This window comes from Tinamus guttatus, unplaced genomic scaffold (genome assembly GCF_059628265.1).
Source record: "Tinamus guttatus ecotype Peru unplaced genomic scaffold, ASM5962826v1 Tinamus_guttatus_pri_ptg000291l, whole genome shotgun sequence".
Lineage (NCBI taxonomy): Eukaryota > Metazoa > Chordata > Aves > Tinamiformes > Tinamidae > Tinamus > Tinamus guttatus.
The window spans coordinates 318,490-346,171 of NW_028288825.1; the positions used below are offsets into that span (position 1 = coordinate 318,490).

Sequence of the window (27,682 nt, forward strand, 5' to 3'; positions counted from 1 at the left end):
ATGAAAACTTGCTGATATTCTGTAAGTGAGCATGCGAAAAGATTTACACTTTGTTAATTTTAAGGCTGATTAATACAAAACCTGCAAAAACATACTAATTAAAGTCTTTGATACTGGAGTTACTCTGCTCATACATGTCACAAATACATCCAATTTCATTTCTAAAGAATGAGAGAATATAAACAGCACATTAAGCAATTTGAAAATCATTTTGGAAAAAAAAAAAACCTCAAAGCTTAATTACAGAGTTAAAATCATTGAAATTGCTCATGCCAGTGTTAAAAAATCACAAACAAGTCAGAAATTCTCAATTAGAAATTATTGACCCATCCTTGTAAAGCTAATACAAGAAATAAAATTTGTCTTGAGGCTTTTCTAGAGAATGTATTAATTTAAAACTGCACTGATCCCCAATAAGTAGGGCTCCAAGACAGAAAGAATTCATCAATGGATCAAAACTAATACATTCCCTGAGGTAGAGTTTCTTTAAATCTCTCAATGCTTACAGTCTTTTGGACGTGCTGCCTGGGATGCTCTACCACGCTATATTCATTTGACAGGGTAATGTAGTACGGCTGTCTTTTACTTTCCTAGGAACAACTATGTTTAAGCTTGCAACTACTAACAACAGTTTATATCCTGCACCTTTCCTAGAGGGACATTCTGGTATGTTACCAGCACATATCCACGTAGGAAAATCCAGGGTTTTTTATTTGGGACACTCAGTCTGAATTTTAAGAAAATTTTCCATAATCTAAAGTCATTAATTTTTCAGTATCCAATATTTCACTGTCCTATCAAATCACATCAGTAGAGTCATATTTACATGTAAACCAATCACAAGACTTAGATCATACTATAACTCTCAAATAACTATTCTAAAACTATGCTATATTTATATTCATCCCATGCAGGCTTAGTTTTTATTTTATTTTTTTTCTCATTACTCTGAATTATTTACATCAGAAATGTTGACTGACGCAACTCAGGTTTCATCCAGCTTGACCTACGTGAAACACAGACATCTGAGATAGTCCTCTGAACTATTGATTTTTCTGCGTCCATCTGTCTTGTACTCTGGCCTGACTATTCTCTCAAGAATATTGCTGGCATCTGTTTTAAGTACAAGCATTCCAAATTGCTGCATAGACGGACTACAAAGTAGTTCTGAAAAAAAAAAAAAGGGGGGGGGAGTTTATGATAAATAACCACTACATTTTGCTATATTATTTAATATATTAAAGATGTTCTACCTTATTTTGATTCCAGTATTTCTCCTTCACTCCAACTACTACAATCAAAGCTATCACAACATCCCGCTGCTGCGTAAATTGATCACTGGTGTGTGGATCTCTGTTAAGTTTTTTCTTCTTCTTCCTCAATATGTATTTTGTTTATTGAAATTGAAATTCTGAGTCTGAATCAAGTAAACAGACCAGATGAGTCTTATTCCACATTTAGATGCATCTTCACAGTTTTTTCTAAAAATGGTGCAACAGCATCATCTAAGTAGATTATATGGAAAAATATATTTGAGATTAGTCTTCTAAAACAATATTCAATTGATCTAGAAATCAAGATAAAATTCATCATTAAGATTTATTCTTCCCTTCAAAGCACTGAACGGTGCTAATAACCTTAAGCCAAATCCCCAAAAAGGGTAAAATGCATTCCCCATGCCCACAGCCTGCATTTTGACAAAGTTAATTTTCTGAATGTAGAATCAGGGTAAGAAATCTGGGGGAAAAAATGCTCCTTAGTGTTATTCCAGACTCCTGTTTTTTTCTTGAACAGGCAGACAATACTGTAATCACTCTAAATACTTTTTATGCATGTTATAAAACTAATTTTCTCATTTTACGAAGTGTTTATTTTACTATGATGGGCAAACCGTAGACGATGACAGTAACATGCCTGGGATGATTAGCTTTACCCCCTTTCAGTAAGTGTGACTGTTCACACCCTCATAATTGTTTTTCATCCTTCTTCCTGCAAACTCTTTATCAACTTGCAATAAAAGTTATTTTTAAGATTATTCCCTTATAATCATGGTGATCAAGTTAGACAATGCATTACTGTAATAATGAACTCATCGCATCTGTTACTTGCCATTTCTCCAAGAAGATGCTATTTTTTGAAATGGTATCTATGTACAGATTCTACATTTTCCTTCACAGAAATGCAATCACATCACAAGATGTTCAACAGGTGTCCTTACTTCAGAAGAAGTGTTCATAACATGTCTGAAAATAACTCATGCATTTCATAAAAACACATAATCTGTACTTCTACAACAGTTTTTTGCAAGAATACTGCAAGAATACTATCTGAGTCTGTAATATCTTTGTGGGTAAGCATATGGGCAACTGTTCAGCTCATTGATCCTTGTACTGGTACCCTCTCTGGGTAAAACTATGGTCATCTTTATAACATCTTAGTACAAGAAGAAGATAAGGACTTCAAGAATACTGTAACCAATTGAAATCACAGTGGATCGTATGAAGCATACAATAACCTACTTTTTCCCCAAAAACATTAAAGTTACCACTTTGTGAATGGGAGATATAAATATATCTAATACAATTTAAATTGAAATTTTATGTTCTACCTGAAATATATATCCGGCAGAAGCAGTATCTTCTACTAGTGTGGTTGTGTTTTGGTTCAGTTCTGAAAGAAAGAAAGAAAAGGAAAAAAAAAAAGAGAGAGAGAGAGAAAGCAACCCTGAAGCTAGCACTACTGTATCTGTATCCTATTGGAATTCCTGGAAAGTCTCTACCTAAGGTGACCATAGATAAGCTGATGAATTAATACACTTCAACAGTAACATCACTGCAGGTTCAGCTGCACTTTAATGGAATATATTTCTTCGCACTTACTTAGGTTTTATTTTTTCTTGATCAACTAGTAGACTGAGGAAGTTACCAAGATTACAGTAATAAGCATAAAGGTTAGGTACCACCAAAAGATTCAGTCTTTGTCTAAAGTCCTCCCTAGTATTTAGGGACCGTTTCAGCCATTCCTCAAAGTGCTCGGGTCACTTATGCCTGGGGCATCATCTGAGCCATGAAAGGGTAATCCTCGCAACCCATCGCTGGATAGCCAGACCGACTGACGTTTGAAGACACAGACTTCTTAGAGTAAGATCTCTCTCTACTTTCTAGTCAAACTTGCCTGGAGTAGAGTCATTATAGCCCCTGTCGTCTTCCTCTGGGAGGCTCTAAGAATGTTTTCAAACGTCTGCATTTCAAAAACGCAGAACCTGTTGTCTTGATCCTTTATGTTACTTCGCTAACTCTCTACGCCATAAGACACAGCAGGGCCATGTGGCTGGGTCATTGTGAATTTCCTCTGATAGCTAAATAGGAAAGCCTATTGTTACAGCGGGATAATGCAGGAGATGGGATAACTCAGAAACTACACTGGCCCCTGCTCCTCACTGTACGGGCAGTGTCCACAGCTGCTTAACTGTTTCCAAGCATAAACACTGCCGTGTTACAGCTCTTAAACTCATAAAAGCTGCAAAACATACATTTCATTCACTCAGCCCTAAACTTTTACCACTGTGCCATAGAACTTTACCTTGTCTACTTTCAAGCCTCCTAAGCATAATCATATTAAGCACTAAGAATAAAAACTTAACTCAGAATTTGCTAGCATTTCTGAATTTGAAATCAGACCTAAACAGCATATAAATCTAATTCTAATTTATTTTATGTAAATTCAAACCACATGGAGAAAAGAAAAATCTGTCATTCTGTTTGTTTTGGGGCTTTATAACTGATATCATATTAAGTTATTTAAACTGAGCAGAATTTAATGGGAGTTATTTTTGTTCTTCTTGTGTGTTCTTTACAGAAGATGCTTCCAGAAGTGTGGTGAAGTCATTGTTTAATGTTTCCCCTGAGACTTCCAGCTATGTAATGTGATATTTTTTCATTTTCATCCAATCTTTATTATTGATGCGGACTCATATTTACACCATAAAAGCAGAACAGCTGCCTAGTGACCCTTGGGAATATACCCTTAATAAGGGAGATTTTAGTCTCCCCCCACTCCCCCGGTAGTTTACTGCATTGAGGTTGATTTGCTACGCTGAAAAACAATTCCATTTGAAAGTAAGTTACTTTCTACTCACATACTCATTGTTTCCTAAAGCTGGCTTTCTCTCTGGGGAGAAAAGGAAAGCCAGTAGAAAATCTTTCGGGACAACCATGTGGTTAAGCTAATGCAATTGCCCGCCCTAAGTTTCGCACTTCACATTTTGGAATGAAGGAAGAGAGAGGTGTAAGAACAAACCACTGAAAACAGTGTTGAGTATTATCAGGGTACCCACAAGATGTTCATCTTCTGTAGGAAACCCTGTAATTAAAATATTAACACTGACATTTCTTAAGACACATATTTTACTAGAATATTAACATCTAGGCTGCAGTAGAATTATAAAGTTTTTTGCCTGCTGAAGTGTTCATACCTCTTTCCCAGTAATTTTCAAAGTTATTGTTGAATTTTTTTACTTTACCTGTTAAACTTTTCATCTGAGAAAGCTGACTGGTATAAAATACCACATGCTGGTACAAAGTTAACCAATGATTATTATTATTATTATTAAGAATTAAGTCAAGAAAATGACTCAGTTTAGGGGACTAAAACAGGTGAGCTGTAACAGGTGTACCAAGTTCTTGCTGAAAAAATGGTATCATATGATCTCCACTTTTCCAGTTTGGTATCACCCACTGACGAGTGCAGGAACTACAGGATACATCAGGAGGTACATTAGGTCAAAACAACCTCCTGTACCTCTCAAAAATGTATATAAAAACCATTCATATATAAGAGCATTCTCTTTAAAGAAGTTTGACTGAGAAAAATGGTTAATAGACTGTGCTCTAGAGGATAAAACTCTTATGACATTGAACTAATAACTGAGACGGTTCAACACTGATGAGATTTTCCTCTAGAATTAGTCCTATGATCCTATTTTCTTGGCTAGAAAGCTGCCTTCCATTAGCTGACCTGTTTTGGGTAATGGACTCTTCTATTCCTTTCTCCTCTTTTCAGTGTCTCACCTCTTATGTAAATAAAGTGTCACACCGTTCTGTGCTAGTTGTACAAAGGTGCTCAGCCCTTAATAGACTTACAACATTCATACGTCACTGCACAACATTACAGTCAAAACACTACAGAAAATCCTTGTTCACCTCATTTTGCCCACCTTTAAATCCAATTAGCTACATTAGCTCTTCTTTTCTTTTCTCATGAAATTCTAAAACATCCATCTCCTCCTTTTTTTTCTCTTCATAAGAATCAGATTGTTGTTTCTGCTTGTTTTGGACTGGAGAGCTGTTTTCTTACTAGCCTTTCTCTTGTGTTTTTAGGTTCCTTCCTTATTACATGCACGTGCAAAGAAGCAGGCATACAGCGGGGTACTAAAATGGAATTTTTTACTAACTCAGATAGCAAGACTTCAGAGTCATTGTCTTGCTTTGAACACCCTTAAACAGAGTTATTGCAATCAAGACAAATAGCAAAAAAAAGCCACCACTGTCATGACACATTACAGGCACTTAATCATAGCCATAAGGATATGTGAAAACATTTGGCCCAAATGTTGCGTTACTGCCTCTTATAAAAGGCACCATATTTAAATACTTAAGACCATATTTTAATCATTTTAAAAGATCACAGCCTGAATGATGAAAATAGGTTGACCTTCTGTTCTTGTATTTGTTTCTATGTTGAACAGTTTGGAATGGTTACAACCAACCATCTTAATTACAAGCAGAAACATACTTTCACTAATATTAACAAGATGATAGACACAAACTCTTTTCTGCAACATCTTCTTTTTAAAATTTAGTAGTTTGGCAATAACTGTTTAAACAATCTTTAGACATCAATAATATAACCACCTCAAACTGCCTCCTTATTGCAAGTTATAAGGAAGTGTTAAGGATCTTCTTATAGCTCAATCTGACTTTGAAATCCTAAACTAAAATTTCCATCAGCCAGTGAATCAACACCCCTCCAATGCTCCTTTGCTCAGTAATTAAAAACAAGAGTTGAGTATACCTCTCATTAAGGCAAGGTTAAGTCAAATCAGAACTTGAAAACTCCACTTGAAAACCCCGTGCTAGACAAATAAAAGTGTAGTTTCTTCATGCCACAATGAATTAACTACTGATAAAGATTCAAAGGTAGTGATCAAGATGGGTGGTTACCAACACGGTGTTACTCCCTACAGGTCAGTTCTCAACACACTTGAGAACAACCTGGGTTTACTTTGTATTGCTCTTAAAATGGATATAAATAAGGAAAAGTCATAACCAGCGGGTCCTGATAGCTGCAAGACATTATTCATATGGCCTGTGCCCAGAAAAAGGAACGTGTGACACCACAAGGCACTCCTGACACACTATGGATTGCAAGGATATGACCTACAGCTAGCACCAGGAAAAGGTGCCAGGATTCTGGAGCAGCAGCTCTGGAGTACGGGATGAAGAAGGTTTTAAACACCGGGAAGAACAAATAAAGGAAACGACTGAGGACCATAAACCCTAATGACGTGCGAGAGGTGAGGAGAAGCAGCACGTGCCTTGGTGAGAGGGTGACAAACAAGGTATCCCCGGGGGACACCAAGGCAGGGACGAGGGGGACACCCAGCAGCAGCGCACAGGAGACCAGGCTGTGTGGAAGTCAAGGAGAAACCTTCCCTTCCTCATACTGCAGGATGGTAAAGGCACATGGAGGTGCCACTTGAATAAAAAATAAGTGACCTTATACTTGGTGGAACAATTTACTAGGTCTACCTGCGTGACTCTATCATCAAAGACAGCTTGCCAAGATGGAAGAGTTAAAAGAAAAAAGCCACAAAAGCTGATTGCAAAATATCTGCAAGGTTCACTGGAAGAAGACCGAAAAAGCTCTCAAACTTTGCTGTCTCCAACCCTCGCCGGCCACGCCGGACGCCGCCCTACCCGCAGGACGGGCGCTCATCGGTACCTCGGGCTCGCCGGCTTTGTCCCATCCCTGCCATGATCCCGCGTTCCCGCTGTGGAACCAGTCGGGCCGGGAGCGGCCGCTCCCCGGCCCTCCCGCGCGAGCCCCGCAGCGGCGGCTCCACGGGCCTAGGGGGCGCCGCGAGCGCGGGGACGAGGGGCCGCGCGGCCTCCCGGCGCGCACGCGCGCGGCCGTCAGGCGACAGCCCCGCGGGGCCGCGCGCGCGTGGCCGTCGTCACGCGCGGGAACGGCCCCTCAGGGCTCCGCGCGCGCGCGGCCGTTGGGGCAACGTCTCCTGGGGCGAGCGCGCGCGCGCCCGCCCCGCGCGCCCGCCGCCCAATCAGCGGCCGCCCGGGGGTGGAGCGAGCGGAGGGCGCCGCTCGTTGGAGGCGCCGGGCGCGCGCGCGCGTGGAGGGGGGTGTGCGCGGACGCGCGTGGGGAGGGGCGATGCGCGCGCGCGCCTCCTGCAGCCCCTCTAACGAGCCGGCGGGCAGAGCCGTATTGAAATGACCCCCCGTCGCCCCGAAAAAGTCCCGACAGTGCCACACACGCCCCCCTTCCCTTAGCGCCATCCTTAGCGGGGCGGAGGGTGCTCGTGCCCCGCGCAGAGCCAGCCCCGCCGAGGGGAAGGTGGGTGGGTGGCTGAGGAGGGGGAGCTCGGCGGGCTGGGAGGGACGAGGGGACGCGGGAGGCGGCGAGGTGGGAGCCGGGCGGGGGGCGAGCGACCTCCGAGGGGAGGCGCAACGCGGGGCTGCGGAGCACGAGGTGAGGAAAGTTCAGCCTGCCCGTGGCTGGGGACGGAGCTCAAAGGGTTTTGTGCGACCAACTTCGCGCTTAGGTTCTCTGTTTTTAACTTTTTTTTTTTTTTTAATCCCAGTTTTTTTTTTTTTTTTTTTTGTAACTCCTCGTGTTCTTTGTAATTCCGTGGAGAACGTATCCCCCACGAAACTTTTCCCTTTGAGGTAGGCGGGACCGAAACAATACCGGACGCATTGTTTAAACGTTAAAGCCTTCCGTGCCTTTTTTTTTTTTTTTTTAAATTGTGTACGGTTTTATTGCCGCTAGTGCTGCTGTGGTGACACGCTCTTCTCCCTTTTGTGTTTACAGCTTCTGCGGGGAAGAGACGCTCGGAGGAAGAGCCCGGATCCCCGGGCTGCGCGAGCAAGGAAGGCGGGAGCCCATCCAAGCAAAGCTGGGAGGATTTCACCTTGTTGCTGTTTGTTTGGGGAGATTTTTCCCTTCCCCCGCCACGGACACTCTCCTGCTGAGCGTTTGTTTCCTTGTTGCTGCCGTAACCGGCCAGAAGAAAAACGCTTTACGTGTGAGAGGTGATTTTTAAAAATTTTTTTGGCTGTTTGTTTTGCCGTGGTCTCCCTGCAAGACGCAGGTCTGCACCTATCTCCGGGAGGAGGGAAGATCCACTGAGGTTTTCGCTACCTCCGGCGGAACGGGAGAGTTCCGGGACCCCCCCGGCCTGTGTCTGGCTGCACAGAGCTGCAATCACTGCCTGAGCTGCTGATTTACCTGGCCCAGGGCTCTCCAAACCCTCCCATTGACGGTACAGATTTGTATCCAGAGGAAAATCGGATTAATATAACTATGCAGAGCTTTGCGGGGATATCTGGAGACTACTCTGTCTGCATGGCTAATTTTGAAATTGTCTGAAATAAATCCTTCAGCGCAAGGAACAGTGAGGTACTTTCTCCTCATTTTTAGTTTATTTATTTTTCTTTTTTTTTCCCCACTTTGTACAAGAATTTAACACTTCCATAGCAAGCTTTTTACCAGGGAATGGGATACATGCTGGAAAACTCACCACACTTCATAAAAATCACAGAGGTAACAATTTCCATCGTCCTTGTGCAGTGAAAGGTACTCTTTGGGTTGTGTGCTGGTGGATACGATGGATCAGCCTTCCACCGTGCTAGAAGATGCGGATTTACTAAAATACTGACGCCGAGAAACTTGCTCCCTCTGTGCTGAAGGCATTGGATGTGCTAGTGCAGAGAAACATGTGTTTCCCATTTCTGACTGGTTGTTTTGGTGCAGTCAATACCTCCACAAGATGCATTGACTTAGGTGGGGATTGCAACACAGCGAGGCGTGCGGAGTGCTGCTGTCGGCTGGCGTGCAAAGTGGGCACAAACCAAAGACTCCTCGGCAACTACGGAGTGGGGGCCTCTGTCTCCCCCAGGCTCCGGGGCAGGGGAGGTGGACGATGCTCCCAAGTCACCAAAGGGAGCCCAGCCGCGGGGCGCGGAAGGAGCAGTGACCAACGCGCCGTCAGCAGCGGCGGGGAGCCGAGCCGGACGGGGACAGCAATCTTTGGGAGAAAGGTGGATCGTGGAATTGCCGCCCGGAGGAATAGCTGGGCAGACGGCGTGATGATAAAGTTAAACTTGTGCTCCTTCTTCTGTCGGGGATGGTGGGCGTTTCTGTTGCTCCAGGTCCACATGTTGCAAGCACTGGCACAAGGTAGGGCTAGAGACATTTTTGTTTATAGAAATGCTGCATCTGTCTCTTAAGAGGAAGGAAATCTTGCTCGTGTAAAGATATACCATTTTACTTTGGCTCTGTCTGAAATAACAAACTGCAGAATGTGCACTGAGCTGATTTCATGTAGAAATGGTTATTTCTTCCACACAATTTTTCCTTTAAGGAACAAGCATTTGCAAACTACACCTATGTGTTTCTTCTCCCTTGTCCTCCTATCCCTCTCCTACCCCCCCATCTTCTACAAAGATCAACAAATCAACAGCCTTACTGGGATCAAACCTGCCCTTTTATTTATTTAAACGTGCCTATACATTTCACTGTGTGTGGTTTTCCTTTTCGTCTTTTTTTTAAAGGCAGCAAAAGAGTTAACTGCTGGTCGTGTGTGTTTAAAAACACTGTGCACTGAGATAAGTTATTAGGAGAAAGCGACATAAATCCACAGGCTAGAGCTAAGTCAGGCATGTAAAAGGAATTCTTTAAACATATGAGGACCATTCTATGTGAACCTCGGTTCGAGCATTGTCCGTTGCTCTTGGATTGCCAAGTAACATTTAACCGAGACAAAAACTGCGATTGATTCGTATCTGGGCATTTCCACATCAGAGATCCTCGCAGTCAAATGAGTCACTTGTAAACGGAGGGTCAGAGTCGTCCAATAGACTTTAAATATCAAGTGTCAGTCAGTTTGCATCTAAATTCCCTTCTCAAAAAATTGCCAAATGTAGCTTAATTCTTAATAATTCTTTGATAGAATAAACAATAAATGGCAGGCAGAAGCCTTACAGTTGGCTGCACAAAATAACATGCTGAACAAATGCAGCTTTCACTTTCTTTGCTGGGTTGAGTTTTATTGCTGTGTGTATTGTCTGGCTGGAGTGCTGTGTGCGGCACAATGCTGAACTGTGTAGTGTGGGACGGTAAGTTATTAAAAGCGGAAGTTAATGCTCTATAAAGGGGCTGGGCTTTGTGCTTTACTTCTTTGGATGTGAATATTTCATGGGGAACAACACTGCCTTCAGTTTTAATAACTGGATGGTTTTGTGTGCTAAGGAAGGGAGGTTATAGTGCCAAATCCACTGTAGTTCGCCTGTTCGGGGTTTACTGTTGCACCCTCTGAAAGTTTTGAGCCGCAGGATACAAAAGAGCTTTAATCCAGTATTTAATAATGGACTCCACCCTCACAAACCTTTCTTAATGCTCTGTTTATGCTGTCATTTCTATTCCCAAACTACTTATGCTGAGGCCTGCGTGCCCTTGCAGGCTATTGTTATTCTGAAACAAAACATAATTCTCCCTGCAAATTAAAATTAACATTTCTTTTTTTTTCCAGTTGTTGATAGATGCCCACACAATACTTTGTTTGGAAAGGCAAGTGACTGACAATGCTGTTTACATTAAAAATGCAAAAGATTTTAATTGAGGCCAGCTTTAGGTGCAAGTGATTCAGAAATCAATTTATATATCCTGTAAAACAGTTTCCTAGGAGTTTTGGTAGTAAACTAGCCAATTTACTGGACTAAAAAGTAGACTAAAACTTTTGTTTAGCACATAGTATGGAAAAACATTTCAACATAACACTTCAGATTACGAAGTATTCTCAATATTGTTAGTTTTAGATGACAAGCTTCTCTGGGAGTAACAGTGTTTACACGCTATCCTAAACAGAAGTCCTAGCACCAAGTTAGTTTTACCCACCGGTAGTTAAGAGGGAAGGGGAAGCAAAGAGAAAATCTATATTCTAAGAGAAAAAATCACTGCAAATAAAGGTATGGAGTAATTGAACAATGGAAGATAAACAATTAGATTATGTAGGAACAAAGTAGGTTTATCTTTTCATGTAATAATGAGTATGAGGAAATACTCATTTTACGGGTAGTCCTTTAAAGGTTGTGTAACACACAAGCCAATGTGGAGGTCACACAAACCAGTTCGTGTTGTGCTTCTATGAGGTTGTCCAAAATTTGTATATGTTTGTAAGTCAGGGGTCTCTTTTGTTCTTTGATTTCTTTAGTACATCCATCGTATACATCCATACTTCCTTAGTTCATAGGAAACATTGGATAAGGTCTTTGAGGTTAAATACCTTGTCCTGTAAAGTGAAAGAAAATATTTTCCACAGCAACAGGTTGTTTGAGTATTCTGTAGGCTTGAGTATCTTATGCACATAAGCACATCTGCAGGAGAAACGTAGACAAACCAACTTGTAAATACACTTCATACTGAGCTCTTCAGCATCTGTTTTCCCTGGTACTTGCATTACATAATTACATAATGATAATATAATGCTTTATATGATGTTTTTCACTTATAAGTGAATTTTCTTATTCTGAAATGTACAATGTTTTGTTATCCTGGATAGCAGAACATTCCCTTCAAACTTCAGCACGGTTAGTGAAGACCTTCTCATTATGGAAGAGACGGAAAAGGCAGGCAGTGGCTTGTCCCACAAATACAGTCCGGGATGGCACCCTCACTTCTGTGCTGGCTGCAGGTCTGCCCAGAAATGCATTCAGCCCGTGCATGTGTCACCCTGCCCACCCTGCTTTCCGCATTCCCCGTGTGTGAATGGGAAGCTCGTGGGGACAGTTAACCTTTAAGAGTCTGAAAAGAGTTGTACATTTCTTTGCCCATTTGGTTCTTCATGCCTGCTAGCCTCTGCCATGGTGCCACTTGGCATTTTTGTTCAGTTTGAGTATTAGGTGCTAGCTAGCCTCAAGTCATTGTGTGTCATCAAACAGTAATGAGATGCTAATTGATAATCACTATAATTACCAATTTAGAATTTGCAAGATGATGGTAAAAATGAATCATTTCAACACAGTAAGTAGGCTACGGTACTTAGAAGAACATTATCCTGCAGTGACCTCTATCTCAGTGGTCTCGCGTGCCTGTGCATAGTCCCGCTGAATACTTAGTGCTCACTGCAAGAATGGAATTTATTAGTTATTTATGAGATTAACAAACACTGATGCCTATTAAACTACAAAATGTTTACTAAAATACTTGAATATTTGTATGGAAACAAAAGAGGCTGCGTGTTTAAATAGGTTGAAAGTTGCTAGAGGCTACTCTATATGCATCTTAATGGCTTTAAGTACCATCCCAATGTCTTACTTTTGTTAAAGAATGAAAGACTGCTTAGAAAAAAATACTAAATCTTTTGGATTGATGGCTGTGGCTCAGAATGGTTTCAAAATAGATAAAACCAGTGCATAGTTTAAGCTTTTCTGAACAGGAGATGGTATCTTTAAATATTAAGAAAGAGAAGCTTGTCTGGTATTTCTTAGTTTAACAGAAATAGAGTGTAATCTTTTCATGCCACTTGATCAAATCTATAATTCAGAGTTGTGCAAGGATCTGAATGTGTATTTAAGGTGGAATGGAGATGTATTACGCTTTGGTAGAAACAGAGACATGGAAGATGGAAGAAAATACTTCTGGGCCTCAGCCTTTTAATTCAAATATTCAATCTACTCTGAATTGTACCCCTGCTAAGTGTAGGAAGTCTTTACAAGCAAATTTCAAACTGCACTTGACATGTAAAGATGATAGGCAACTTGCAAAGAGTGTTTAGTTGTTAGAAGGATAGAGAGACACCTAAATGTACGGGTAACACTTATTTGAGAATCAAAGGCCTTCTGAATTAGACACTGAATGATGCATTTTTATTTCCAAAAGATTCTGATATTATTCATTGGAACCTTATTAATTCATAGTGAATTTACTTACTGTATTCCCTGTGAATTCTTTATGTGTATGATTAGTAAATATGGTTTTAAAGGAGTAAATACAACCCTATCCATATTGAAATGGAGTGGAGAGAGGGTGGGGCCTTTGTGTGTGTCCGTATCATGTGAATTCTAACGATAACTCTGGTAAATTTTGTTGATTTATATGCTTTTGCTAAAAAAAAATGACTGATTTTCAAGACTTCTCAAAGCGAGTTAAGAGATATGTATACATAATATACATGTATATAAAAAAACATTTGAAGAACAGTGTTTCAGAGAGTTTCTTGAGAGCACACCCTAACAGTACTATTAGTGGGTAGGAGGACCATGGGCAATAGACTTTTATTGTGTTGTCTTCATGCAGTAGCAGAAGACACTTGAGACAGAAGATAACTAGGTGAGGAGAGAGAGTTTGTAGCTGCTCAGTCTCATGCACTATGTGTGTGTGTTAGCATTAGTTTTAAACTGATGCATGCTATTTTGCTGCTTACGTTACTAAGAGTGAATGATGCTCATTGCTCAATTTTCAGTATTTTTCTTTCATGTTCATGCTTGGTCCCATCTTTCATTTACTTTATCCTTTCAATTTCAACACAGGAAAACTTGTGTGTGGTCTAAAGAAAGACCTGTTAGCAACTACAGTGTGACAGTGGATTGGACTTTTATCATTATTACAGTTGGAAAGCACATCAGTGATGAGACCTGCTTTCCATCCCTGACTATAGAGTACTTCCTAGTGGATAAAGACAATTCTTTCCCTTTGCATCAAAGATGTCTGCAGTACCCATTAAGCTCATGCTGAATAAATATAAAAATCTTTGAAAGGTCTATTCCTGAGGAAGTTGTGGTTTCTAGGTTTATTTCTGCCTGTGCTGATGTTGGTCTTGTTACAGACTAGTGCATACAATTTCATATTTTTCATTTGTAGGAAGTACTTTTTTTTCTTCTGATAGTTGGCCCAGATAAATGTGTTAAAAGGGAGGCTTGTAGTGGTTGGCACCTTTTCAGTATATTGTTGGCAATGTTTTGTTTTTCCAGTTTATTGGTTATAAATAAGTGTTGAATAGATGTTGTAACCTTTTTTATTTTCATACCAGTAAAGTTTACACATTCCGTTAAGGACATGATCTTTGAAATGTCATCATGTCCTCAGAACTTCAAACAGAGCCCAATGGAATTACGGTGTGTGGCATTCGCAGGTCTGCATTCAAGCTGAGAGAGGAAGAGCCTTTTATTTATTATTTATTTATTATATTTATTTATTTATAAATTTATTTATTTATTAAAAACCACAAACTTTATAATATTTTTAAGCAAACATGCTTGGTTTTGTAAGATCGATGTATTGCACAAATGTCTGGTCTCTACACATGTGTGCATACTGTATCTTGAGTATTAGCCTTTTCAGTTCACGAAGAGGTTTATTTTTTTTTTGCCATTGCTAAACTTACCACTGAAAAATATAGTAATACACTAGTAATCATTTGTCTTATCTGTGAACTATTCATAGTATTCCTTAATATAAAACATATAAGTTTAGAGTAAGAGTTTATAAAGTTATTTGTGGGCTGCCTTAGCTCCATGAACCAGCTCAAACTGCAGTCACAGAAGCAGAAGGGCCAATGCAAAAAAAAGGTGATGGGAAGACCTGGCCAGGGAGCGTGACTCTGACAGAACTAAGATGGCTTTATGGTGTTAGAGAGCTTTCAAACTTAGACAAAACACAAGGGAATATACACTTAAGTTTGTCCTAACTAAGAACTGGCCTTAATTTTTTTCTTAAGATTGGAGGCCAGTGTTGCTGGGTAGAAAATAGAAAGGTTAGTGCCTTTAAATGGGTGATTCAGGATGCTTAAGGTTGGGTTTCTTTGCTGGAACACCCTTAAAGGGAGTTTCTTCCTCTGATGGAGGGAAGACTTGCTTCCTAAGCTAAGCTCCTAAGATGAGTGCTAAAGTTAGGCGATATGAACGGTATCTTTACTTCTCCTGTATCTCAGTTCTCAAGATATATAATTGCAGTAATGATTTTTGTCTCCCCTCTGTCTTGTCTACTTGTCTTGTAAATTCCACAGATACCACTTTTCAGAATTTGTTTTATAATATGCAGATTCAGCAGGTAAAATAGTGATATGAGCATCGACAACTGGTAAAAGGAAGACTTATCGGATGTCACTTTAAGCAAAATGTGCAAGTGGATTGTACAATTTTGTGGTGTGCACACACTATTCAGACAACTTGTAAGTGCCAATGTTGGTAAATGAGAAAAACATTTGTGTTTTTAAACAGCTAACATGAACCCGTAGTCCCATTTTTCACATTTCCATGCTCTAACAAGGGGCAGCCTGTAGATTCTGGTGGATAAATCAATGTGCTATAGGTCAATGGAATGTATGGGACACTGCTTTATGGTCTTTCAAGCAATAAACCATATTTTTTTTAATAAACCCCTAGTTTTTACAAGTTACCAAGAAATAATTTGTTGTGTGTAGCCTTTTTGGACTAGAAAGTAGGGAATAATGTTAAATAGCCCCAGGACACATGGCCAAATTGGTTATACACATTGATTCCTGGGTGAAATTGAAGAGTTTGTAACTCATTAATACACAAAGATGCAGAAGAGCTGGTAGGCAGAACTTGCAGCCAAAGATCCATCTTTATCTAATTCCGTATACCTATTAGCTAAGAATATTGAGGCTTTGATAATGAGTCTTTTTGGCATTGTGTACACAGGAAATCCCTTCAGTCGTCTTAGTACTCGTAAAAGGAAGGTACTAAGAAAATAATGGATCTAGAGTGCAAATATTTTACACACGTAGATATACAAAAAAAATATATATCATTATACTTGTACTGTTTGCTCACCTAACATTTGCTTCAATATAGTTTCACTGTGCCCAAGTCATTGATCTCTTCCTTGCAACTGGGGAGAGGTTTCTCCTCCTTATCCATGAGGAAGTGCAAAGGAGAGGGAAATTACATAAAATAATTAGAGTGTCCAGTAATTAGAAAGAAAATATATAGTGTTGTGCCATGGCTGCTGTTCAAAGCCATATGCACTGACATATGGGACAAAATGGCAAATGATATTCTGCTATAGTCTAATTGAAGCGGGTGGAACGAGGTGAGGGGGATTATCTGGTGGTGTTCTTAAAGCTCTGTATTACTTAGCATGGTTTTAGTTCTCCTGGACCCATGTGCATAAAAGTACTGCTAACTGTTCTTGTATAGCGCAAGCAGGTTGTTTGGGACTGTTTTCTTTCTTTCATTATCAGGAATTTGAATAAACTCTGATTCCAACCTTCCAATATACTAATATAATATAGTACCCTTGTTCTTTCTTTGCCGCTCTCCCTTTGGCTTAGGAAAAACTTGGTCCTGCAGCAGATACATCCTTTAAATTCTTAAAGCAGTCTTCTATGACGCATAAACAAAACTTTACAGCAGCTCAGCTGGTGGTGCACAGAAAACACTGCTGTTCATGCTGATGAATACTGCTTCATTGCTCAGATATCTGCCCATCTGTATCTTTCTGACTATTGTCCTCAATTTGTTTTATCTTTTTATCAGCTTGATACAACCTCTCCCACAATGGGGTTCTGATCTGTGATTAGGGCTCCTAGATGTTATTGTAATACAACTAATGTGTAGTGTCAGTAAAAGATAGAGGTGATAGTTTAAAACCTTATTCTACTTGCAAAACGTTGAGCAGATTCCTTAGTTATCCTCTAACTGGTCACAGAACAGCTTTCTGGGACACTCCTATCATCTGAAGCGGGGCTTTTATTGTGGTGGAAGACCTTGTTCACAACAGATAATCAGAAAGATTGTTTCATGATGGATTATCCCAGGCATTGTTTTTCAAAAACATTAGATAAGACCAAGAGGCAAAAGATCAAGAATAGTAACTCCCATGTTCACCTTCTGTCAAGCTGTTTTTATCCTCGGGAAGAAGTTGGATTTGTTTTTGAACGGGGAGTTACAGAAGTTAAAGCCTTTAAAAAGTCAGTGTAATGCCTGTCACTTCAGACACTAGATTTTGAGTTTAAAAAAAGGAGTATGTCTCAATTTCTTTTTGTTAAAAAAACATAAACACATCTTACGTGGAGAAAAATATTTTGATTATTGTTAAACTTATTTCCTGAGCAGTATGTGCAACCATCATTTTTTAAAAATAACATTTTAAAAAGAAAATGATATTCTTTCTAATTATCTTAAACATTTTTATTTTTAATAACTTTTTCACTTTATTCTCTCTTGTAATTAGAGCTCAAGGTGCTTATCTTTCTAACTGCTTCTGGGAAGTCTCTGCTTTTTTTTTCTTGAAAAAGATACATATATCTTGTCCAATAATTTCCTGAAGATGTAGACTAAGAGAAAGTGTGTCCTATTGAAAGTGCCTGAGCATGGGGTGTTCTGTTGGTGCTGGTTATCCCTACAAGAGGGCTAAAATTCCGCTCTTAAACATGTTTGTTGTTGTAAACCAGAGGACCTGGGCACCGTGACTGAAAGAGCTCCCGAAACCAGTGCTGAAGTTGCCAGATAAAGATTTCCAATAATTCAGTCAAAGCTTATATCCTATGTGAAAAGCAAATGCCAATTTCTTATATATTTGCAGCGCTCAGTAACTTTTCTGGACATCCAACAGTCTCAGCAGCTCGGGGGTTCTGGGAAAGTGGCTACCTGCAGAATATGAACTCTCACACTTTGTGTAACGCTGCATCAAAGCAAATAAAATGCACAAATAAAATGCCTGGTGTCGAGCTAAGCTGTGCCCGTGTAGCAAGGCTAACAAATAGAATGTCCTTCATAGCAAAGAGCAGTTCGTGGTAACTTTTATTTTGGGAGGTTTGGAAACCCTCCCTGTTCAAGCCCTCTGAAGCTGAAAAACTGATGCTGGTTGGAAGTATTCCTGCTTTTCATGATTTGTACAGAAACTATTAATTCTACGTAGAGAGAAGTTTTTAATTCACAGCTGAGTATTAGACATGTTAGTGTTTTGCATAATTATATTTTCAAAAGTGGCATTTTAACATCTCCTATTTTTAAAAAAAAATCAAATTTTCAACAGATTAATATATTTTAAAGAATGTTTTATGTCATTTGGGATTGCATTAAATAATTTTATCCATTTAGGTTTTTTTTTTTAATTATGTAGTAGTTCTGATAGGTGGCCCTCAGGGTACAGTGCAAGATAGCAAATGTTGTCCTGACATTCGTTACCACCCTTAGTTTCCTCTCCCTACTCAGCTGAGTTCATTTGTTCTTCACAGTTCTGCCGGCAGAAGCAATTTTGTGATAAAAAAGTGAAATACAACAAGTTAGGATGCAGCAGTAGTATGAATGGAGCCCATTGCTAACAAAGGCTGGGGAAAAACACGTCAGTTCTTAGAACGCTGCTCTTGGAGGCCTCCTCCTTGCTGCTGGGGATTTTGTTGTTCACGTCGCACATTAACGTATCAAAACTATTTTAAGGTGCTTCAGATACCTAAGTTGAAACTTTTAACTGTATGTAGTATTTGAATTTTAAACAAGTCATTCTACTGTGCACAGTCATCGCCTATTTAATTAGATAGACATTTCAAAGATTTTTTTCCCTACAAAATTAACAGACTAATCTTTATTTTTTTGCTTCCTAGTAATGAAAAATTGAGAATACATATTAAGAATTTTAACTTCACATTTAGATCAAAGCTGTTGCAATTCTACACACATAATTTTCCTTTATAAACTTTTTCAGTTGGCTAAAACTAAGTGAAAACAATGACATTGTAGTAATTGCCTAAAAAATATTTTGATCTTCACCAACAGCAAGATGCTATTCTTCAGGAGTATACAATAGATTGGACTATCTTTGCTTCAATAGAGACATTAATGTCAGTATCTTGCATTATATGTCATACTCTAATTTACTATGGGAAAAATCAAAAATAATTTTTATGATTTAAATGTATATGTTGCTGGATTTCGGATTTCTAAACATAATTCGAATTTATGGCTGCATCTAACTGTATTTTCATTTTGTACCTCATTTATGGACAGAGAGAAACTGTATAAATTTTGTGATCTTAAATGCAGATCCAAAATCTCATAAATCTGTATTGTCAAATCTAATAATGTTAGAGTCAAAACACTCATGGTTATTTCATTCCTTAGTCATCCTTTTTCATATCAATGTGTGTGCAATAGATCCATTGGAAACAAAATGTTTGGATCTTTTGACGTTACCGTGTTTGAAGACACGGCAAGAGGTTACAAACCCTTTGAAACACATAGTTATCTATCTTAACTATTGGTCAGTTATAAAATATTCTGTTAACTTGTTAAGAAGAAAATGAAGGGCATTATTACATTTTCATTTACCACAAAGATCTATTTTTTTTCCTCGTATAGTGAATATCATCTGTATTTTAGAACTTGCAAGAATGTCTTACTCTAATCACAATAAATCCTTTTAGTAGAGGGAAACTAATGACAAAATTAATAACATAAAAAGTTATGGATTGACTTAATATCATAAGTAATGTAATTTTATTAATATAATGTGGTGGGTGAAAGTAGGTGTTTTTAATGTGAGCTTATATTTGGAAAACCTTACATGACAAAAAAATCTGTTGGATGGTATTTTTTACTTTAAACTGATGTGTTGCTGTTATGAAATTCTTAGTAGTTTTGTTCTAGACATTTAAAAGCCTGATTTGTCTCGGGGCAGTTTTTAAGCTCTTTTTTGGCAGAGTACTTAGTGGGCACACTAGGGATTGCTAATAAGTATTAATCAAGTTATACAGATTAATGCCAGTGGAGTTCTATTCTTTAACATCAGTGTATGAAATGTTCTCCTCACTGTTGCTCTGATCTGATTTCTTGTGCTAAATCTGCTTTCCTATATGTGAACAAATATGTATTTCAATAGATTTCATGAACTGAAAAACGAACCTGTCTACTCAGATTGGTTATGGAAAGTTAATAAAGTTCTGGGATTTGGTCTCTGACACCTTGTGTTTCCTCATGGAAATAAGGACAGATGCTACTGTTGCATGTCACTACAAACAGGGTAGCTAGCCCAGCAGGCTGTTACTTTAGATGTCTGTAATATTGTAAAATAATCATAAAGCTCCTCCTGGGGAGGTCTTGAGCATTCGGAGAACTGCTGGTTTTCTTCTGAGGCTTGTGCAGGCATACAAGAAAAATGCAGGAGGTTAAAAAAACCTGTGGAACAGATTTACTTGCGTCCTGGATGCGCTAGGTATCATCTTAACCTGAAACACCATAGCTAACCTGAAGTGGTTACTCCTAAAAGACAATGGTTAATCCAAAATATAGGTAATATTTCTAAGACAGGAAAGCTATCGCGATTGGTAGAATCCTGCAGGTTTCTGGGTTTACTGTGTTTTCTCTGAAAACTGTCTGCCATATAACTGTTGAATTAAGTAGTCAGCTCTCAGTATCTTTATAATGGAGTTTTAAAATGCTGTTATAAAATATGTTTAACTGTAGGTAATCAGTGTCTAAGCTGTTTTAGAACCAAATAAAAATCAACTGTTGAAAAGGTTTCCAAAATTAAATTGTAGGTGTTGATGATGTGTACATCTATAACTTAGTGCCTTGAAGGAACAGGCAAAATTAAGCACGAAGCACTTAGTAGCTTAGCTCAGAAGCAGGAATATGAAAAACACTGGCAAGTCCTGTCTTCTGTTCCCATGACACAGTCATCGCATCATTTTCTAGGACAGTTTTATTATCTCTTAATGTAGCTCATGATGATATATATACATAATATTATACATATATATATTATAATATATATAATAACATATTATATATATATTATTATATATAATAATATATATTATATATAGATAGATTTATATATATATATATGGTCATATATGCAATGCAGTTCTGTTCTTAGCACCTGTGGAACACTGTTGGGATGCACATTTGGACTGCAGTGGACTGAAAAGTTCTCAGGATCTTAATGTTCCAAGGGCCATACCTAAGCCCTGTACATCTGTAAAGCTAAAGTTCAGTGTAGACATTTTCCTTTTTTTCATGCATCTTTTGGAGTTGTATAGATGTTCAGCAAAGTAACAGCACAGCTTTTATTCCAGCATTTCTCACTCCATTCCTTCACTAAGCATTTTCGCTGGTGCTGTGTCTGGCAGATGATGCCTTTGTGGGTCATTACTTCTTAGTAGGTACTTTTTATGATTCTTTGTATTTTAATTGTATTCCTAGGTTAATTTTGTTTGAAGATTCTTCAGTACATTTAAGAACTGACTCATACAACTTTCTTCTACTGAATGTTAAACCTATGTGGAATTTGTTTAACTAAGGATTTTCCTTCCTTCCTTCCTTTCTTCCTTCCTTCCTTCCTCCCTCCCTCCCTCCCTCCTTTTCCTCCTTCTCCCTTCATTTACTTTCCAAAAAACAAGAAGTTATGCGAGATATTTTAATAAATAGTTACCAAGATGTCCATGCTTAAAAAGAAAGTATAAAATATGGAAATAACTTTATTATGAGCAGCAGACGTTTATGTTAAAGGTTTATGTGACAGTGGACATTAAAATGCCCCGTGGAGCTCCACAACATGCCTAAAACTATTTCAAGCTCCTGAAGCTTTACCACTAGCAAGGTAACAAGTGTCAGTTATCAAGTATTCTGCTAAACCTATAGAACTTACAGAATTATATTATCAATAATATGGGTAAAGAACTTTTAGTTATTTAAAAGATACTTAAAATGTGAGCAATCAGTCATTTTTGCAGTTCAATGATGACATAATTTAATGAAGAAAAACAGGTTTTAATTAGTGTATATCTGTATTATTGAACAGCCATCTAGAGAAATTAAAGTGCTTTTTTAACTAAGAATAGTAGGTTGAGAGAGATGCGAAAGCACACGTGTATCTGTATCGCTTACTTTCTGCAAGTTGTCCCGTTAATTCTACTAGAGATTACTAGTGCATCACAAAGTGTCTATAAATATGAATTTACTAGAGACTTTGCTGTTATATTGATTAATTTGTTCGACTGTTAAGCTGTGAATAGCAGATTTTTTTTTTATTATGGATTCTTAAAATGAATAACAGTGCTGAAGCAATACAGTCTCATAATCAAAGAGGCTTTTATATTTTTTCAGTATTTTTAATTATTAACCTAAAGTAATTTTTGGTCAGTTTTCATATTTTGAAAAGATCCAACACAGAATTATAACTAATTTTTAGTGAAAATTCTTGGATAACAAATTAAGTTGCTATAAGGCAAAATATATATTTAACTAGCGTACAGTTTCCTCTGGCAAGCTATTTTGATATTGATGTTAAATTAGGCTAACTAAATTATATATCATCACCAAAGGCAATACAAAAAATTACATGTGGAATATATTTAGTCCATCACCATCATATAGAACTATGTCTCCAAGATGCAGACAAATATTATCCTGGCTTTATTAATGTGCAGAGTATTAATGGCCATAAGAAAGGTCAGCACAGCATGCTAACTATGCTTTTATTTTATTTTCAATAATATTTTTATTCACATATTGTACTTCTGCTGAAAGCACATGCTTTTTATTTTCAATGCTTGTCCAATGCAGTTTTGAATATAAAGTGTATTGAGCAGTCGTGGTTGTTGCCAAACTGACTGACTTCTCTCTCTGTCTTGTATTGTACCAGATGGATTATTCGTTAATCCTAGTATTACAGCTTGAAAGGCTAACTTATTGATTGTTGCCATTTGGCACAATATCAGATGTTACTCTCTGTAATATCTTTCCTACTAGATAGAATTTAATATCTTTGATCTTGTTAAAACATACTTTAAGTTAAATTAGAAAAAAAGGGTTTTATAAATAAAAAGATTTTTTCATATTTGCATAACTTAACATGCATTTTTGTCTTATAAATATGCTAATCTTTACAAGCTGCTTCTGGTATGACATATGGAATATAATTTTGTTTCAGTTTTTTGACATCAACCTAGTTAGTGTTAAATAAAAATGTAAGATTGGCAGGAAAAATTAGTACATTCAGTGGCATGATTCTTATAAGACTTTTGAGAAGCATCAAGGGTATTCATCTGTATTAAAGCTAGACAGCTGTTTGAAGAGGACTTGTAGTTTCTGTTAATTGTATGTTTTTCCTTTTGAGACAGCACTTTTGGGGCCATTTGGTCTGGTGGAAAAACTGCAGATAAATACAACTGAATAAAAGAACAAAGCTCAGTTAAACATGTTTATATTTTAAAGAGTTTTATTTAAAAATGATATTTATCTTAGAAATAATTGAGGTGATTTCTTAGGGTGAGAAGCAATATCAAGAAAAAATATCACAAGTTAAAAAAAAATCTATTAAAATTACTCCCTTATCTTTTCCATTAAGATGTAGCCAAATGGAAGTACATTATTGCCTTGAGAAATGAACTAAAATTAAATTATAAATTAGGATTTTGTATTTTTTTTAGTAGCTGTTGAATTAGAAAGATAAAATTGAACTAAAAATGCAGAAGAATATAAGTAGTTTTTGCAGCATGCTCCTTTTTTACATGGAAGGATATTCGTACTTTGGTTTTAGTTCTGAGAATGTTAACTTTTTTTTTTTTCTTTCCTCTATTCTCCATTTTACGGGCCCGCACAGAGATATGTTATAAATAAAAAAGCCATCCCAGGTAATTTGGAATAGTCTAGCAGTAATAGTGCGGAGCTTAGTGCAGGTAAACCCTATTTTCAGCAGGATACTTCAGTGAAAGTGGGAAGTCCGATGATTTGGTCCCTACTCTCAAGACTAAGTATGCACTTAAAAACACAGATAAATAGTATAAATAGTACTGGAGCGGGCTAAGCACATGAGGACTGTCTCTCAGTCATTTCCTATACGTTATGCCAAAGAGTTATCATCTTTGTTCCTGTTGTGTGCCTGCTTTTGCCCTTTCCTTCCGTCCCTTGACCTTTCCCTGTTTATGAGGATGTAGAAGGGACAGCTTCAGCTGGGTAAGTGAAGATAATTTCCGCCTTGTCCTGTGGACTTGTCCTAAGGGCACTTTCCTGGGGAAGCAATACAGGAATTTCAAATTTAAACCCCTTGTCCTAAGGGACAAGACTGCACCTCCATTTTCGAAATCCTGGAGGAGGGCAGTATTTCATAATATTTTCCCCATTAGCAACAAGAGATACACTAGATAAGCCAAAGAATGATTGCTATATGCTGTTTCACTTGACTCTTGGTGTTAAAGGATGCTTATTAGGAACTGATAATGAAGAACATTTCTAAAAATTAATTTCTTATTTTTGGTTTGGAACATTGGCTTGATTATGATTTTCATTTAGCTAAATTCCATGCTCAAATTATTGAGCAATGATTGCATACAATTTTATTAAAACTAATGAAATAATTACACTGTTTATAGGCCCCATTCTGTATGGTACTTTAGCAAAAGCGTAATTTCAAGAACATGAGAGCTGATATTATTGATAAGTCAAGTATGCTTCATTTTACTTTAGTTGGGTCCCCATTTGTATATAAAAAGAATTCTCAATGCTTTGCGGACTTTCACGATGACAACTTGCTGTAAATTACTCGTAGTAAATGGAAAAGCTATTTTATTAGTCTTGCTTGGCTTTATTTGCTGCATATTTTTTTGTGAAATTGTGAGTAATGTATATGATTTTTCATACTTTAGGTTCATTAGGGTATATTATTTATGCAAAACTGTCAGAAACATCCATGAAGCTCTTAATCAAATGTTTTGCCTTCATCGTGAGTGGGGCTTTTCTATTTTACACTAACAACTCTAGTTCCATTTTTTTGTTAACACAACCTGATCAGCACAGCTATTCTTAATAAGATCTAAGGTTTAGCTAATTAGAATTAGCAGCTGTTTAGCGTAATAGGCTGTTAAGGTGTGGCTGTGGCTCAGCTGCCAGCTCTGCCTCTCTCAATGGACAGGAAGATTAAGTGGTGCCTGGTGGGTTCTGGAATCTTCTAATAGGCCTTAAGTGGCTTGAGCAGCCTCACCTGGGCCCCCCTAGCCCACACTGCTCCCAGGAGCTCCTCCTTTCCTGAGCTGTTGCTGTGCTTGCCTCTACTCCTGCCTTGTCTCCTCTTGTCTTAGCTCCTGGATGAACCTCCGAGGTAGGTAAGCCGTCTCCTGGATGACCCTCTCGGACATATTGTGACTTGTCTTGGCTGTTGTGGCTGGTTTTCTTCTGCTGTGGGTCTTGACTGGCCTTCCTGGATGAACCCTGGGTCTGCTTCGTTGCTCGCCATGTCTGGAACTGTTTGTTTTGTTGTGGATTCTGGTGTGCTTGGGTGCAGTAGGACTGCACTCCAGTTGCTGAGGGTTGTGCTGTGCTGGGGTTCCCATCCAAGCTATAGAGATGAAGTTTTCTGAAATTATGGGTTTTATTTGCCTTTTCTGCTACACTGCTCCATACCATAGGAGATATTTCAGATGCTGCTGTAGGTAGTTCTTTTCTGTTTTGTAGCTTTGTTGAGACTGTTAGTTCTCAAATTGATGTATGAGAAAATGTAACTGAACTGCCTGCTAGTGAGTGAATGAAGTGCGACAACAACAACAACAAAAAAACAAATGGTAGGTGCTCAGCTAGATTAGCTGGTCACAATTTGTGAAACGTCTCCTGAGTGCTGTAGAAGAAATAGTGTTTATAGCAAACCGAAAAGCCCCATAGAGCTCCCAGTAGAGTAGGTGCATTTGCTTTTGCTATAATTGCTTTCAGTCAGAGAGGTGGTGGTCATGATTTGTGCTTTCAGGCTTGATCCTTTCCATTCTGAGGGGCTCTCTCTGTGTTTGGGGGTTTGATGGAAGGAAGCTGTGTACCAGGATACCCTCAGAGAAGGAGTCCCTGGGAAAGAAGGTGTTAAAGTGTTTGCAGCGCCTCGGAGCCCCGCGCTGTTTTTGCGGGGGTTGTTTGACTTCGGCCAAAGGCGCAAGAAAGTTCCCGAACTGCCAGAAGAGAAGTAGGAGCCGGCGCTGGAGCTGCGGGCGCTCCCGGCCGCCCCGCAGGGGGCGCCGCAGCGCCGGGCGGGCCGGGGGCGGCGCGGCGGGAGCTGCGCGTTCGGCGTCCGGTGTCTCGGGGTGTTTGAGTAACGTTCTCAACCCTATTGCATGGAATCGTCGTGCCTGGCAGTGACTCGAAGGGTTGGGTGCTACCGAGGCTAGTAGGATACGGTCTAAGTAAGCATAAAACCCCTTTGTGCAGCGTAGAATGTAGTATTTTGGTTAACAGCTGTACAATGCACCATAAAGATTCTTTTTACACATCATATGATACTATTTAAGTTCAAAACCGAGAAAGTTGAACATTTTTTTTTTTTCTTCTTCTTGTGTTCTCAGTTTTCTCAGTTTTTCTCTGTAATGTTATGTAGGGTTTCTCTTACCCTGATGTACTTCCTTTTATATACTGAACCCTTACTGAAGTGACAGTATTAATGAAGTGCAAAAGCTAACTTACTATATTTTGTCTGAATTTAGCCTGGCATCCACTCAAGTGAGGAGAATTAATCTTGGATATATGATGGTTATATAATAGGATTGCACTTGGGACCAGTACAGTTAAAATTCTCTTTTCTTTAATTACCGTGACAAAGAAAAGAGTAGTCTCCCTTTTCAGCTGGTTACATCTTGAAATCGTCATGCATACAGATAAGAAGGTAATGCTGCCCCTGGGAGTGAGAAATCAAAGGATACAGTAAATACCATCTTGGTGCAGGAAAAAAAAATATTTCAATACTAAATTTTCCTTTTCCTGTTTGAAGATAGAGTGGACCAAAGTGTATAGCAGGTCAAGAAGAAATAGTTTAAAATAACATAACAGCTTGCAATTAAATATGGCAGCGAAGGATATATGGTACATAGTTTGGGGACCTTTTTCATATTGAATGTTTCATTTGTGGTAGCAGTAGTAGAAATGACCTCTCAAACTGGATGGGACAAAATATAGTGAAATTTTAAAAGCAAGTTTTTTTTTTTTTTTTTTTTAAAAAAAAAAACTTAGCTGGCAGAAAATTATTAGCTAAATGATAGTCTTTAGAACTAACAGCTATTTATTTGTCTACAGTCAGCATTTTAAACTTTTTTCCCCTCAACTTGTTGCTAGTTTGAATCCTGTAGTTTAAGGAATGCTCTCTGACTTCCAGATTTTTTTTTTTAAACCAATAAATTCCTGAGCTTAGTTCCTGGGTTCAAATGAAGAGTTAATCTATAATGACATGTATAATGACAGTATAATGATTTTTCTCTCTTCCCATCTCTCAAGTGACATATATTAAGAAATAGTTTTATTATTGCTTTTTTATCCCACCAGCCATTGCACCCCTACAGAATCCTGCATCATGGGCAAACAGTTCAGGGCATCTTTATCTTTTTGTTGTCAAACTGTGGCTATGCTTCTATTTATTTCAATTTGAGAATAAATTTTTCATATGTGGAAAAATCTCA

At 38.5% G+C, this 27,682-nt stretch overlaps 1 protein-coding gene across 1 annotated transcript in view; it reads left to right on the forward strand.

Annotated features, from left to right (window-relative positions):
* The first annotated feature begins 8,763 nt into the window (after positions 1-8,763).
* The window catches only part of SDK1 (sidekick cell adhesion molecule 1), a 350,062-nt gene continuing 331,143 nt past the window's right edge, over positions 8,764-27,682 (forward strand). Inside the window, exon 1 of the mRNA XM_088527753.1 lies at positions 8,764-9,474. Within this exon, the coding sequence (XP_088383879.1) occupies positions 9,012-9,474 (463 nt within the window). The 5' untranslated portion in view covers positions 8,764-9,011. The remainder of the gene's footprint in view (positions 9,475-27,682) is intronic.